Source organism: Carcharhinus amblyrhynchos, chromosome 4 (assembly GCF_965287045.1).
Source record: "Carcharhinus amblyrhynchos chromosome 4, sCarAmb.v2.hapA, whole genome shotgun sequence".
Lineage (NCBI taxonomy): Eukaryota > Metazoa > Chordata > Chondrichthyes > Carcharhiniformes > Carcharhinidae > Carcharhinus > Carcharhinus amblyrhynchos.
In genome coordinates, this window is record NC_137327.1 from 65,628,772 (window position 1) to 65,642,004 (window position 13,233).

Here is a 13,233-nt window from a genome sequence, read left to right on the forward strand (position 1 = left end):
AAACTGACCCCTCTAATGTGCTTGAACTATAGCTTTTCCAATCGGTATTTGTAAAGTTAAAGTCCCCCATAACATTGGAATAGTTTAGGTTAGAGGGTCATTAGGTTGGTTCCACTGGTCAGCGCAACATCGAGGGCCGAAGGGCCTGTACTGCGCTGTAATGTTCTATGTTCTAACTACCCTGTTACTTTCGCACCTATCCAGGATCATCTTTGCTATCCTTTCCTCTACATCTCTGGAACTTTTTGGAGGCCTATAAAAAACTCCCAACAGTGTGATCTCTCCTTTCCTGTTTCTAATCTCAGCCCATACTACCTCAATAGACAGGTCCACATCAAACGTCCTTTCTGCCACCGTGATACTGTCCTTGACTAACAATGCCACGCCTCCCCCCTTCTACCACCTTCTCTGCTCTGACTGAAACATCTGAACCCCGGAACCTGCAACCACCATTCCTGTCCCTGCTCTACCCATGTCTCTGAAATGGCCACAACATCGTAGTCCCAGGCACCAATCCAGGCTGCAAGTTCATCCACCTTATTGTGTATGCTCCTCGCATTAAAGTATACACACTTTAAACCACCCTCCCGCCTGCCAATACACTGCTGTGACCTAGAAATCTTATCCATGACCTCCCTATTTTCATCCTCCTGTACATTGGAGCTACAATTCAGGTTCCCATCCCCGCTCTGAATCGGTTTAAACCCCCCCCGCCCCCCTCCCCTCCGAATGGCATTGGCAAATTTCCCCACCAAGATATTAGTACCCCTCTGGTTCAGGTGCAGACCATCCCTCTTGTAGAGGTCCCACCTACCCCAGAATGAGCCCCAATTGTCCAAGTATCTGAACCCTTCCCTCCTGCACCATCTCTTTAGCCACGAGTTTAAATGTTCTCTCTCTCTATTCTTCTCCATGCTATCCCGCGGCACAGGTAACAAACCAGAGATAACCACTCTGCTTGTTTTAGCCCTAAGCTTCCACCCTAACTCTCTGAATTTCTGTTTTATATCCCCATCCCTTTTCCTACCTATGTCATGGGTGCCTACTTGAACCACAACTTGGGGCTGGTTCTCCTCCCCCTTAAGGATCTCGAACACTCGCTCAGAGATATCATGGACCCTGGCACCTGGGAGGCAACATACCAACCACGAGTCTTGCTTGTTCCCACAGACTGTCCTATCTATCCCCTTAACTATGGAATCCCCAATCAGTAATCCTATTCTTTTCTTCCCCCTTCCCACCTGAGCATCAGGGACAGGCTCTACCCCTGAGACCTGTACCCCATGGCTTACCCTGGTTGAGACTTCCTCCCCAACAGCATCCAAAACAGAGTACTTATTTTGGAGAGGAACAGCCTCAGGGGATCGCTGCTCTGACTGCTTCTTACCCCTTCTAGCAGTCACCCATGCATCACTTTTAGGAGTAACTATCTCCCTGTAACTTTTGTCGATAGCTGCCTCTGCTTCCCAAATGATTCTTAGTTCCTCCAGTTCCAGCTCCAAGTCCCTAACACGGTCCTCAAGGAGCTGCAAATGGATGCACCTCCTGCAGGTGTAATCAGCCGGGACACTACCAGTGTCCCTCACCTCAGACATCCCACAGGAGGAACATCGCACTGCCTGCACTGCCATCCCTATTACTTCCCTTACCAAGAAACAGAAATAAACTTAAACTTAAAAAGGGATGTGTGGCTTGGTTCCTTCTGACATTCCAAGACTAAAGAGGAAGGACTGCAGAAACGGGTGCATTCCACATTTCTCAGATGAGAAGTCCAGACAAAAAATGTGGACAGTTTAGATGCTTAGCCCCCTGGGCAGATTTGATATTTGATTTGATTTATTATTGTCCACATGTTAGTATACAAGGAAAAGTATTGTTTCTTGTATGCTATACAGACAAGCAAAGCATACCATACCTAGAGAAGGCAAGGAGAGAGTGCAGAATGTAGTGTTATGGTCATAGCTAGTGTGTAGAGAAAGACCAACTTAGTGCGAGGAAGATCCATTCAAAAGTCTGTCGGCAACAGGGAGGAAGCTGGTCTTGAATTGGTTGGTATGTGACCTCAGACTCTTGCATCTTTTTCCTAAGGAAAGAAGGTGAAAGAGGTATGTCTGGGGTGCGTGGGGGTCCTTAATGATGCTAGCTGCTTTTGCAAGGCAGCAGGAAGTGTAGACACACAGAGTCAGTGGGTGGGAGGCTGATTCGTGTGATGGACTGAGCTATGTTTGTAATTTCTTACGGTCCTTGACAGAGCAGGAGCCATACTATCCAGAAAGGATGCTTTCTGTAAAAGTTGCTGAGAGTCGTAGCGAACATGCTGAATTTCTTTAGCCTACTGAGAAAGTAGAGGTGTTGTTGGGCTTTCTTAACTGTAAAATGGTGGCAGATTGCATTAGAAGCACGACTACATTCAGAATAGATGAGCGTTTGTTTTATTTATATAGCTCTTAATTGTTGTCTGTGCTGTCTTCCAGGCTGAAGCCTTTGGACATCGAGTTTATGAAACGTTTGCATGATAAGGTGAACATTATTCCACTTATAGCTAAAGCAGACACACTCACCCCTGAGGAGTGCCAACACTTCAAGAAACAGGTAACAACAGAAACAACTTAGATTTATATAGCACCCTTAAACTAATAAAACCTCCCAAGGTGCATCACAGGAATATTATAGAAGAAAATATGACATTGAGTTACAAAATGAGATATTAGATTAATTGTTCAAAATCTGGTCGCAGTGGTAGATTTTAACGTGTGCCTTCAAGAAGCAAAGTGAAGTGGAGAGTTCCAGTAAGGGAATTCCAAAACTAGGGCCGAAACAGCAAACGAATGGCCACCAGTGGGGGAGTGATTATGATTGAGATTGAACAACAAGCCAGAATTAGAGGAGCACAGGTATCTTGAAGGATTGTTGGACTGGAGGATATAACCAAGATAGGGAAGGGCAAGGCCATTGACCTCAAGGATGAGAATGTTAAAATTGAAACATTGCTTGACTGAGAGCTTAATTTAAATCAGTGAGTACTGAGTACAAATTAAGACACGGACAGTAAAGTTTTGGATGACCTCATGTTTGCAGAAGATGACATGTGGGAGCTTAATCATGGAAGCTTTGGAATAGTCAATTCTGTAGTGAATGAACGTCTGGAGGAACTATGATAGAACTTGGGTGATGTTATGGGTAGAAATAGGCAGTCTTAGAAAGGCATGAATATGAGATCAACAGCTCATTTCAGGATCAAATATAACTGAAGGTTGTGAACAAACTGGCTTCATCTCAAACAATTTCCATGGGAAGGAATGGTGTCGGTGGTGAGGGAACAGAGTTTGGAGTGAGACTGAAAACAATAGCTTCAATTGTCCCAGTATTTAACTGATGCAAATTTCTGCTCATCCAGTAATGGACGTCAGATAAGCAGTCTGTTGACTTAGCAAAGATGGAGAGGTCGGGAAAGGTGGAAACCTGGGGGAGATTCTGGTAGTCAGCTTAGCATGGGGTTACTGCAGAGTATACATGGTGAGGGAAGAATCCTTACCATCTGAATCTCAGAATCCCTACAGTGCAAAAGGAGGCCATTTGGTCCATCAAGCCTGCACTGACCACAGTCCAACCAGGTCCTAAGCCCATTAACCATTCAGTTACACTGATAGTCCCTCTGATACTAAGGGGCAATTTAACACAGCCAATCAACCTAACCTGCAAATCTTTGGAGTTTGGGAGGAAACCAGACCACATGGAGGGAACCCACGGAGACACTGGGAGAAAGTGCGAACTCCATACAGCCAGTTATTCAAGGCCAGAATTGAACCCTTGTCCCTGGCGCTGTGACACAGTAGTGCTAACCACTGTGGCACCATGCCACCCTGGGGAGTGTTTATACTGTCACACAGACTAAGGGGAATATCCATATTGTCTGGGCGGGGTGTCCCACGCTGTCATACAGTGAACAGAATATCTATGTGTCTGGAGAGAGTGTCTTTTCTGTCACAGGGAATAAATACCATTCCCCAGGCTCAGGGCATGGCCACCCCCTAGGCACAGGGTGTGGGTGGGGGCCGTCCCCCAGGCGCAGGACAATGGTGGGGCCGTCCACCAGGCAACAGCAAGGGCTACGAATCTTCTGTCATCTCTTGAGATCCTCTTCTCTTCATACAGATAATGAAGGAGATCAAGGACCAGAAGATCAAGATTTATGAATTTCCAGGTACAGAAGATGAAGAAGAAAACAAATTGGTGAAAAAGTTTAAGGTAATTTGTTATTTTCTTTTTGTTCTGGTACTTGAGTAAGTTCATTCATATAACTCTACAGCACACTGAGAAATCAACCAATTTCACTGAGAGTGTCGCTCTGATTAAACCACACTGTTTACTGAGAGTATGTCACTGTATAGCATTCTGATTAAACCACACACCACACCTCACTGAACAGAGAGATGGCAGATGGAGTTTAATCCAGACAAATGTGTAGTAATGCATTTTTGAAGGCCTAATACAGATAGGAAATGTACTGTAATTGGCAGAACCCTTAGAAGTATTGATAGGCAAAGGGATCTGGGTGTACAGGTACACAGGTCACTAGAGGTGGCAATGCACTTGGAGAAAGAAGAAATACGGCATGCTTGCCTTCATCGGTCAGAGTATTGAGTTTAAAAATTGGCAAGCCATGTTGACACTTTATAGAACCTTAGTGAGGGCTACACTTGGAATATAGCGTTCAATTCTGGTCGCCACACTACCAGAAGGATGTGGAGAGGGCACAGAAAAGATTTACCAGGATGTTGCCTGATATGGCAGGCATTAGCTATGAGGAAAGGTCTGAGAAACATAGTTTGTTTTCACTGGAACAACAGAGGTTATGGGGAGACCTGATAGAAGTCTACAAGGTTACGAGAGGCATGAACAGAGTGGATAGTCAGAAGCTTTTTCCCAGGGTGAAAGAGTCCTGGACCCTTTCCAGAATGTAGTGAATTTCGCAAAATTAAACCAATGCATCTACTATCTCAGCCACTACTTCTTTTAAGATCCTACCGTGCAGCCCACTAGATTCTGGAGACTTCCCAGCTTTTAGTTGTAGTTGTTATCGCAATACCTGGTGATTGTACTTGTTTTGAGTTTCTCCTTTCCTTGGTCTACAATTATTTCTGGGATGTTATTTGTGTTTTTTTTACAGTGAAGATAGATACATCTGTTCAGTGCTTCCAACATTTCCTTATTTTCCATTATTAATTCCCCAGTCACACACTCTAGAGATCCAGCGTGCACCGTTGTTCACCCTTGGAAGAGATTCTTACCATTCTTTTCAGCATGCTTTGTGTCAAGCTCCAATTTCTCCCTTTTTTTTGTCATTTTTTGCTTGTTTTTATATTGCGTCCAATCATCTGACCTGCCACTAATTCTTTCTATCAATTTGACACTATATTTAACTTTCTTAGTTAGCCACAGGTGGTGTGCCTTTCCTCCAGAGTCTTTCTTTTTCATTGGAACGCATCTTTATTGAGTATTATGAAATATCTCCTTAAATGTCTGCCACTGCATCGCCACACTTGAATATATTCAAAACTAAATTAGATAGATTTTCATTTGACAAGGGAGTCGAAGGTTATGGGGGGGGCGGGACGGTGGACAAGAAATGGAGCTGAGGACACAATCTGATCAGCGATGATCTTACTGAATGGCACAGCAGGCCCAAGAGGCTGAATGGCTGACTCCTGCTCCTTATTCCTGTGTTCTCAAACACTCAGTGTGCTGTACAACTGGAAGTGGACGCAGTACTCAATGTGTTTGACCAGAAGTAACTAATCCTGGTCAGTCCACACATTGGGGGTAGCACGGTGGCACAATGGTTAGCACTGCTGCCTCACAGCTCCAGAGACCTTGGTTTGATTCCTGGCTTGGGTCACTGAATATGTGGAGTTTGCATGTTCTCCCCAATTCTGCTTGGATTTCCTCCCATAGTCCGAAGGTGTGCCGGTTAGGTGCATTGACCATGCTAAATTGCCCTTTAGTGTCCCAGGATGCGTAGGTTAGAGAGATTGGTGGGATAAGTATGTGAATAGGGCCTAGATGGGATTGTTGTTGGTGCAGACTCGATGGGCTGAATGGCCTCCTCCTGCAATGTAAGGTTTCTGTGGTTTCTTAGTCACAGCACTGACCTGGGCCTGACACCACAGCTGAACACAGCATGGACCTGGGTCTGACCATAGCTGGAGGTAGTGCTGTCCTGGATCTGACCACAGCTGGAGACATTACTCAATAGGTCTGACCACAGCTGGATCAAGCATTGACCTGAGTCTGCCGACAGCCAGAGACAGCATTTTCCTGGGTCTGAGCATAGGTGGAGTCAGTATCCTGCTTTTCTTCTGACTGGAAAGCCCTCAATAGTCTGGCCACCACATCCTTCTGTTTTTGTAATGTGCCATGCAGTGGCTGTATATCCTGCTGTTGTGAAGACTGAGGTTAATATTATGTTTTATCTCCCCAGGACCGTGTACCACTGGCAGTTGTTGGAAGCACTCTTGTCTTTGAAGTCAGTGGCAGGAAGGTTAGAGGTCGTCAGTATCCGTGGGGAGTGGCAGAAGGTAAAACCATTTTTTAATTTCAGCTTCTGCCTTCAAGCTTTCCAAATCATTCCATGCAAGAGCCTTTTGGGCATCAAACAGTGTTACATCTATTGTTGTCCAGGCACCCCACACCTGCCTCCAAAGCTGACATCAGCACCATGAGGCTGCGTGCTAACTTATTCCAATCATTACCAACCTTATTTCCCATGGAATCGCTTATTCTCTACACCTGTTGTCCCTTTTCCCCATTTATAATCAGGATGTATCTATCCTAATCTTGTTATGCAGCCAGGACTATGTACACATGCAACTCAAATTACATTCATATTTCTGTATTTTGACTCTCTCTCTGGACCTATTTGTTCTATTGATATTGTCATTTATATTAACGCCATAGATGTCTATGTGGGGGTTAGGATTAGTAAATTTGGGAATGACACAAAGATTGGCCAGGTGTTAACAGTGAGGCTGAGTGTCTTGGGCTACAAGAAGATATAAATGGAATGGTCAGTTGAGCAGGGAAGTGGCAGATGGAATTTAGTCCTGAAAAGTGTGAGATGATGCACTTTAGAAGGAGTAATTTGACAAGGAAGTACTCAGTGAACAGCATGTCACTAGGAAGTTCTGTGGACCTTGATGTGCTTGTCCATAGATCTCCAATAGCAGAAGGGCATTACAGCATAGAAACAAGCCCTTTGACCCAACTTGCCCATGCCATCCTTTTTTTTAACTACTGAGCTAGCCCCAATTGCCTGCATTTGGCCCATACCCTTCTATACCCATTTTAACCATGTAACTGTCTGAATGCTTTTTAAAGACAAAACTGTACCCGTCTCTACTACTACCTCTGTTAGTTCGTCCCAGTCACCCACTATCCTCTGTGTGAAAAAACTGCCCTCTGGACTCTTTTCTATCTTTCCCCTCTCCAACTTCAATTTATGCCCTCTAGTTTTAGACTCCCCTACCTTTGGGACACTTGCCTTTATCAATCAAGATGTGGATATGCCGGCGTTGGACTGGGGTAAACACAGTAAAAAATCTGACAACACCAGGTTTTAGTCCAACCGATTTATTTGATAGTAAACTCACTAGCTTTCGAGGGGATTCCCTCTTCTTCAGGTGAATGGAGAGTTCTGACCTCAGACAGAGCATATAAAGCACAGACAGTTTAGAGATTGCTGATTAGAATGCGAATCTTTACACCTAACCTGCTGTTCAAGTCCTAAAGTGGCTGACAATGTGTGTGGAAGGAGCACTGATCACAGGTTAAAGAGATGTGTATTGTCTCCAGACAGTACAGTAAGTGAGGTTTTGCAAACCCAGGCAAGTCACGGGGGTTACAGGTAGTGCGACATGAACCCAAGATCCCTGTTGAGACCGTCCTCATGTGCGGAACTTGGCTATCAGTCTCTGCTCAGCAACTCTGTGCTGTCGTGTGTCGTGAAGGCAGCCTTGGAGAATGCTTACCCGAAGGTCAGAGGCTGAATGCCCATGACCACTGAAGTGTTCGCCAACAGGAAGGGAACAGTCTTGCCTGGTGATTGTCGAGCGATGTTCATTCATCCATTGCCGTAGCGTCTGCATGGTCTCCCCAATGTACCATGCTTCGGGACATCCTTTCTTGCAACGTATCAGGCAGACAATGTTGGCCGAGTTGCAAGAGTATTTACCGTGTACCTGGTGGATGGTATTCTCACGTGTGATGATGGTATCTGTGTCGATGATCCGGCATGTCTTGCAGAGGTTGCTGTGGCAAGGTTGTGTGGTATTGTGGTCACTGTTCTCCTGAAGGCTGGGTAGTTTGCTGCGAACAATGGTCTGTTTGAGGTTGCGTGGTTGTCTGAAGGCAAGAAGTGGGGGTGTGGGGATGGCCCTGGCAAGATGTTCGTCTTCATCAATAATATATTGAAGACTCCGGAGAAGATGTCGTAGCTTCTCCGCTCCAGGGAAGTATTGGATGACGAAGGGTACTCTGTCCACTGTGTCCCGTGTTTGTCTTCTGAGGAGATCGGTGCAGTTTTTCGCTGTGGTGCATTGGAACTGTCGATCTATGAATCGAGCGCCATATCCTGTCCTTATGAGGGCATCTTTCAGCGTCTGGAGGTGTCTGTCACGATCCTCATCTGAGCAAATACTGTGTATACGGAGGGCTTGTCCATAGGGAATGGCTTCTTTAACATGTTTAGGGTGGAAGCTGGGGAAGTGGAGCATTGTGAGATTGTCAGTGGGCTTGCAGTACAGTGAAGTGTACATCTCGCCAGCGCTATCCCCACACCCCCACGTCTTGCCTTCAGACAGCCACGCAACCTCAAACAGACCATTGTTCGCAGCAAACTACCCAGCCTTCAGGAGAACAGTGACCACAATACCACGCAACCTTGCCACAGCAACCTCTGCAAGACATGCCGGATCATCGACACGGATACCATCATCACACGAGAGAATACCATCCACCAGGTACAGGGTAAATACTCTTGCAACTCAGCCAACATTGTCTACCTGATACGTTGCAAGAACGGATGTCCCGAAGCATGGTACATTGGGGAGACCATGCAGACGCTACGACAACGGATGAATGAACATCGCTCGACAATCACCAGGCAAGACTGTTCCCTTCCTGTTGGCGAACACTTCAGTGGTCACGGGCATTCAGCCTCTGACCTTCGGATAAGCATTCTCCAAGGCTGCCTTCACGACACACGATAGTGCAGAGTCACTGAGCAGAGACTGATAGCTAAGTTCCGCACACATGAGGACGGTCTCAACAGGGATCTTGGGTTCATGTCGCACTATCTGTAACCCCTGTGACTTGCCTGGGTTTGCAAAACCTCACTTACTGTACTGTCTGGAGACAATACACATCTCTTTAACCTGTGATCAGTGCACCTTCCACACACATTGTCAGCCACTTTAGGACTTGAACAGCAGGTTAGGTGTAAAGATTCGCATTCTAATCAGTAATCTCTAAACTGTCTGTGCTTTATATGCTCTGTCTGAGGCCAGAACTCTCCATTCACCTGAAGAAGAGGGAATCCCCTCGAAAGCTAGTGAGTTTACTATCAAATAAATCGGTTGGACGAAAACCTGGTGTTGTCAGACTTTTTACTGTGTTTATCAATCAAGGCATAGATTACAAAACCAGGGAAGTCATGTTGGAGTTGTGTACACCTTGGTGAGATCACAGCTGGAGTACTGTGAGCAGTTTTCTTTGGAGTAGAGAAATCTAAGGAGTGACCTGATGGAGGTGCTCAAGATTGAGGGGCATGGACAGACTGGATAAGGAGCAGCTGTTCCCCTTAGTTGAAGGTTCAGTCATGAGGGACTTAGGTTCAGGCTGAGAGGCACAAGATTTAGGGGGGATATGTGGAAAAACTTTTTTGCCCAGTGAGTGGTGACAGTCTAGAATGTGCTCACTAGGAGGGTGTCATAGAACAGTACAGGCCCTTTGACCACCTGTTGTGCCAAGCTTTGTCCGAAACCAAGATCAAGCAATCCCACTCCTTGTCATTCTGGTGTGCTCCATGTGCCTATCCAGTAACCATTTGAAAGTTCCTAAAGTGTCCCAATCCACTATCGTAGCAGGCAGTCCACTCCACACCCCAGCCGTTCTCTGAGTAAAGAAGTTACCTCGGACATCCCTCCTTTATCTCCCACCATGGACCTTATAGTTATGCTCCCTAGTAACAGCTACATCCACCCAAGGAAATAGTTTCTGAACATCCACTCTATCTATCCCCCTCATCATCTTATAAACCTCTATTAAGCCGCCACTCATCCTCCACCGCTGTAAAGAGAAAAGTCGTGGTTCCCTCAGTCTTTCCTTATAAGACCCACCCCCCAAACCAGCTTCCGTATAAATCTCCTCTGCACTCTCTCCAATGCTTCCACATCCTTCTTATAGTGAGGTGGCCAGAACTGCATACAGTATTTCAGTTGTGGTCTCACCAAGGTCCCTGTACAGTTGCAGCATAACTCCACGGCTCTTAAACTCAAACCATAGAGTCATAGAGGTTTACGGCATGGAAACAGGCTGTTCGGCCCAACTTGTCCATGGCTGTCTTTTTTAAAAATACCCTAAGCTAATCCCAATTGCCTGCATTTGGCCCATATCCCTCATACCCATCGTACCCATGTAACTATCTAAATGCTTTTTAAAAGATAAAATCGTACCTGCCTCTACTACTACCTCTGGCAGCTTGTTCCAGACACTCATCACCCTCTGTGTGAAAAAGTTGCCTCTCTAGACACTTGTGTATCTCTCCCCTCTCACCTTAAACCTATGCCCTCTAGTTTTAGAGGTAAATTGCTGCACGTTATTAAAAGTACCTGGATGAGCACTTTGACACATCATAACTTTTAAGGCTATTCCCCGGCTCCTGTCTTTGTTGTGCCTCTTTTCGTTTTACCCTTCTCAGCTACTCTGCTCCTTCATAACCCCTCACCCAACCCTTCAAAACTCCCCGGACTTCCTACCCTCCTGTTGTAATTGTAGATTTAACAACTGGTTTCGCCATTTACCACCAGATTTAGCTCAACCGTATCATGCACTATTAGGTTCAACTCTCATCTGCTAAGATTGCAGACTATTTCAGGATTGCTCTGGAGCATAAAGGTAAACTCTTCTTTTTACCATTTCAGGTCCTTAGCAAGTAGCTCCTTCCTAATTGCCAGCTGTTGTCTGAGGTTCAAAAAGATCCGTTTGACCCTACAGTGAGACTCTGACCACAGATCCACGCCATCAGTCAGACTCCGCCTTTGAAATGACATCAGACTCCCCACCCATAACAGCTCGTCATCTGTTGAAAATCAACCTTGCTATTGTTACCTCCTAGATCAACTTTCCCAAGTCCCTAGCCATCTTCCATAAACTTGAACTCATCCAAAACTCTATTTCCCAAATCCCAGCTTGCTCATCCATCATTCCTATGCTCACTGGCCTACATTGGCTTCCAGTCCACTAAAAGCTCATTTTTAAAAGGCACATTCATGTTTTCAAAGCCCTCTATGACTTTGTTACGCCCTTTTTCCTTTAATTTCCTCCAGTCCTCTAACCTTCCTGATGCTGGCTCGACTATAAACTCTGGATTTCCATCCCAAACCATCATCCCATCTTTAACATCTTTAACTCCCTCTCATTTCAGATTCTCCTTGGATAGGTTTTTGATCATTTGCCCTAATATCTCCTTATGTGTGGCTCAGAATCAAATTTTGTTAGTGCAAGTTCTTATGACACAAGAACATCTTGAGGCGTTTGTCTACATAGTGGTAATGCCACTGAACTAATAATTGAGTAACAAGTTTAAATCCCACCATGACAGTTGGGCAAATTTAAATTTAATGAATCTGAACTAAAATGATCACGAAATAATAATGATCATGAAACACCAAATTGTCAGAAAAACCTATCTGCTTCACTAATGAAGGAAATCTGCCATTCTTACCCGGTCTGGCCAAATGTAACTCCAAACCCACAGCAATGTGATTGACTCTTAAATGCCCTCCAAAATGGCCTAACAAACCATTCAGTTGTATGAAACCACACAGAATTAATAGTCTGAATGGTGCTTGTGAAGCAGTGTTAAATTCCTTAACGATATTCAATACTGTTGTGATATGGCAGGTGATAAGTGCCAGGCTGCCCAAATCCTAAAGGGAAACTTGAACAAGCTGTCACAACAATTAGCAATTTGTATTTTACCAGAAGGTATCAGAAGAGGGGAGAAAGAATTTCAAACCACATGAAACTAAGTTTAAACATTTATTTTAAAAGTCGAAACTTAAAGACCCGATTACATTTACACAGTTAACACTTCTAAAAAATTCTACAAACATTTCCCAAAACAATTTCTGTTTAATTAATTCAGAGCTAAAAATCCTACCAGTAAATGGTCTCAGATTTTAATCTGTAAAATCCCAGTGAGGAAATGTAGTTGAGGAATCCACAGGAGTTGGAGGACTTCTAGTTGATTCACTTTTTTATCTCCATTTTTGGAGATCAGCAATGAAGGGAAGAGTCCAAGATGGACCATGTGAAGCAATGAGAAGGCAGGAAATTAGAAACAAAGTTGAAAAAATGTTCTAGTTTAGGGTGAATAGGAAACTGGGATAGTAGCATAGTGTATTGGACTAGTAATTCAGAGGCCTGAATAAAGCCCTGGAAATATGGTTTCAAATCCGTCTTGGCAGTTTGGAATTTGTATTTAATTAATAAATCTGGAATTAAAAACAAGTTTTGGCCATATTGGTCACAAAACTATCATATTGTCATAAAAGCCCATCTGGTTCACTAACGTCCTTTAGGGAAGGACACTGCTGTCCATACCTAACCTGGCCTACATGTAATTCCAGGATCACAGCAATGTGGTTGACCAATTGCATTAAACTGCAACAGAAAAGTCAAATGAAAATAGAACTGAATGGATCACCAAGTCACAGGACACAAAAGTCGTAAATCCTGGTCTGTCGACCGTACAAAGTCGTCCTTATTAAAATCTGGGGATCTGTGCCAGACTTGGGAGAGCTGTCCCAGAGACTAGTCAAGCAATAGCCTGACATAACCATGTTCACTGAAACATCGCAGCCACTGTCCCAGACTCTACTATCACCATCCCTGGGTACGATGTGAAGAGATACAAAGAACAACCCAGCACGGGAAACAGGCCCTTCGGCCCAA

General features: G+C 44.7%; 1 protein-coding gene across 1 annotated transcript in view; it reads left to right on the plus strand.

The window, feature by feature from the left end:
- LOC145342084 (septin-7-like) overlaps positions 1–13,233 on the plus strand; it is a 164,917-nt gene that overhangs the window by 96,916 nt on the left and 54,768 nt on the right. The window contains exons 6-8 of the mRNA XM_080187292.1: positions 2,475–2,592; positions 4,156–4,248; positions 6,482–6,578. Of these exons, the coding sequence (XP_080043418.1) occupies positions 2,475–2,592; positions 4,156–4,248; positions 6,482–6,578 (308 nt within the window). The remainder of the gene's footprint in view (positions 1–2,474; positions 2,593–4,155; positions 4,249–6,481; positions 6,579–13,233) is intronic.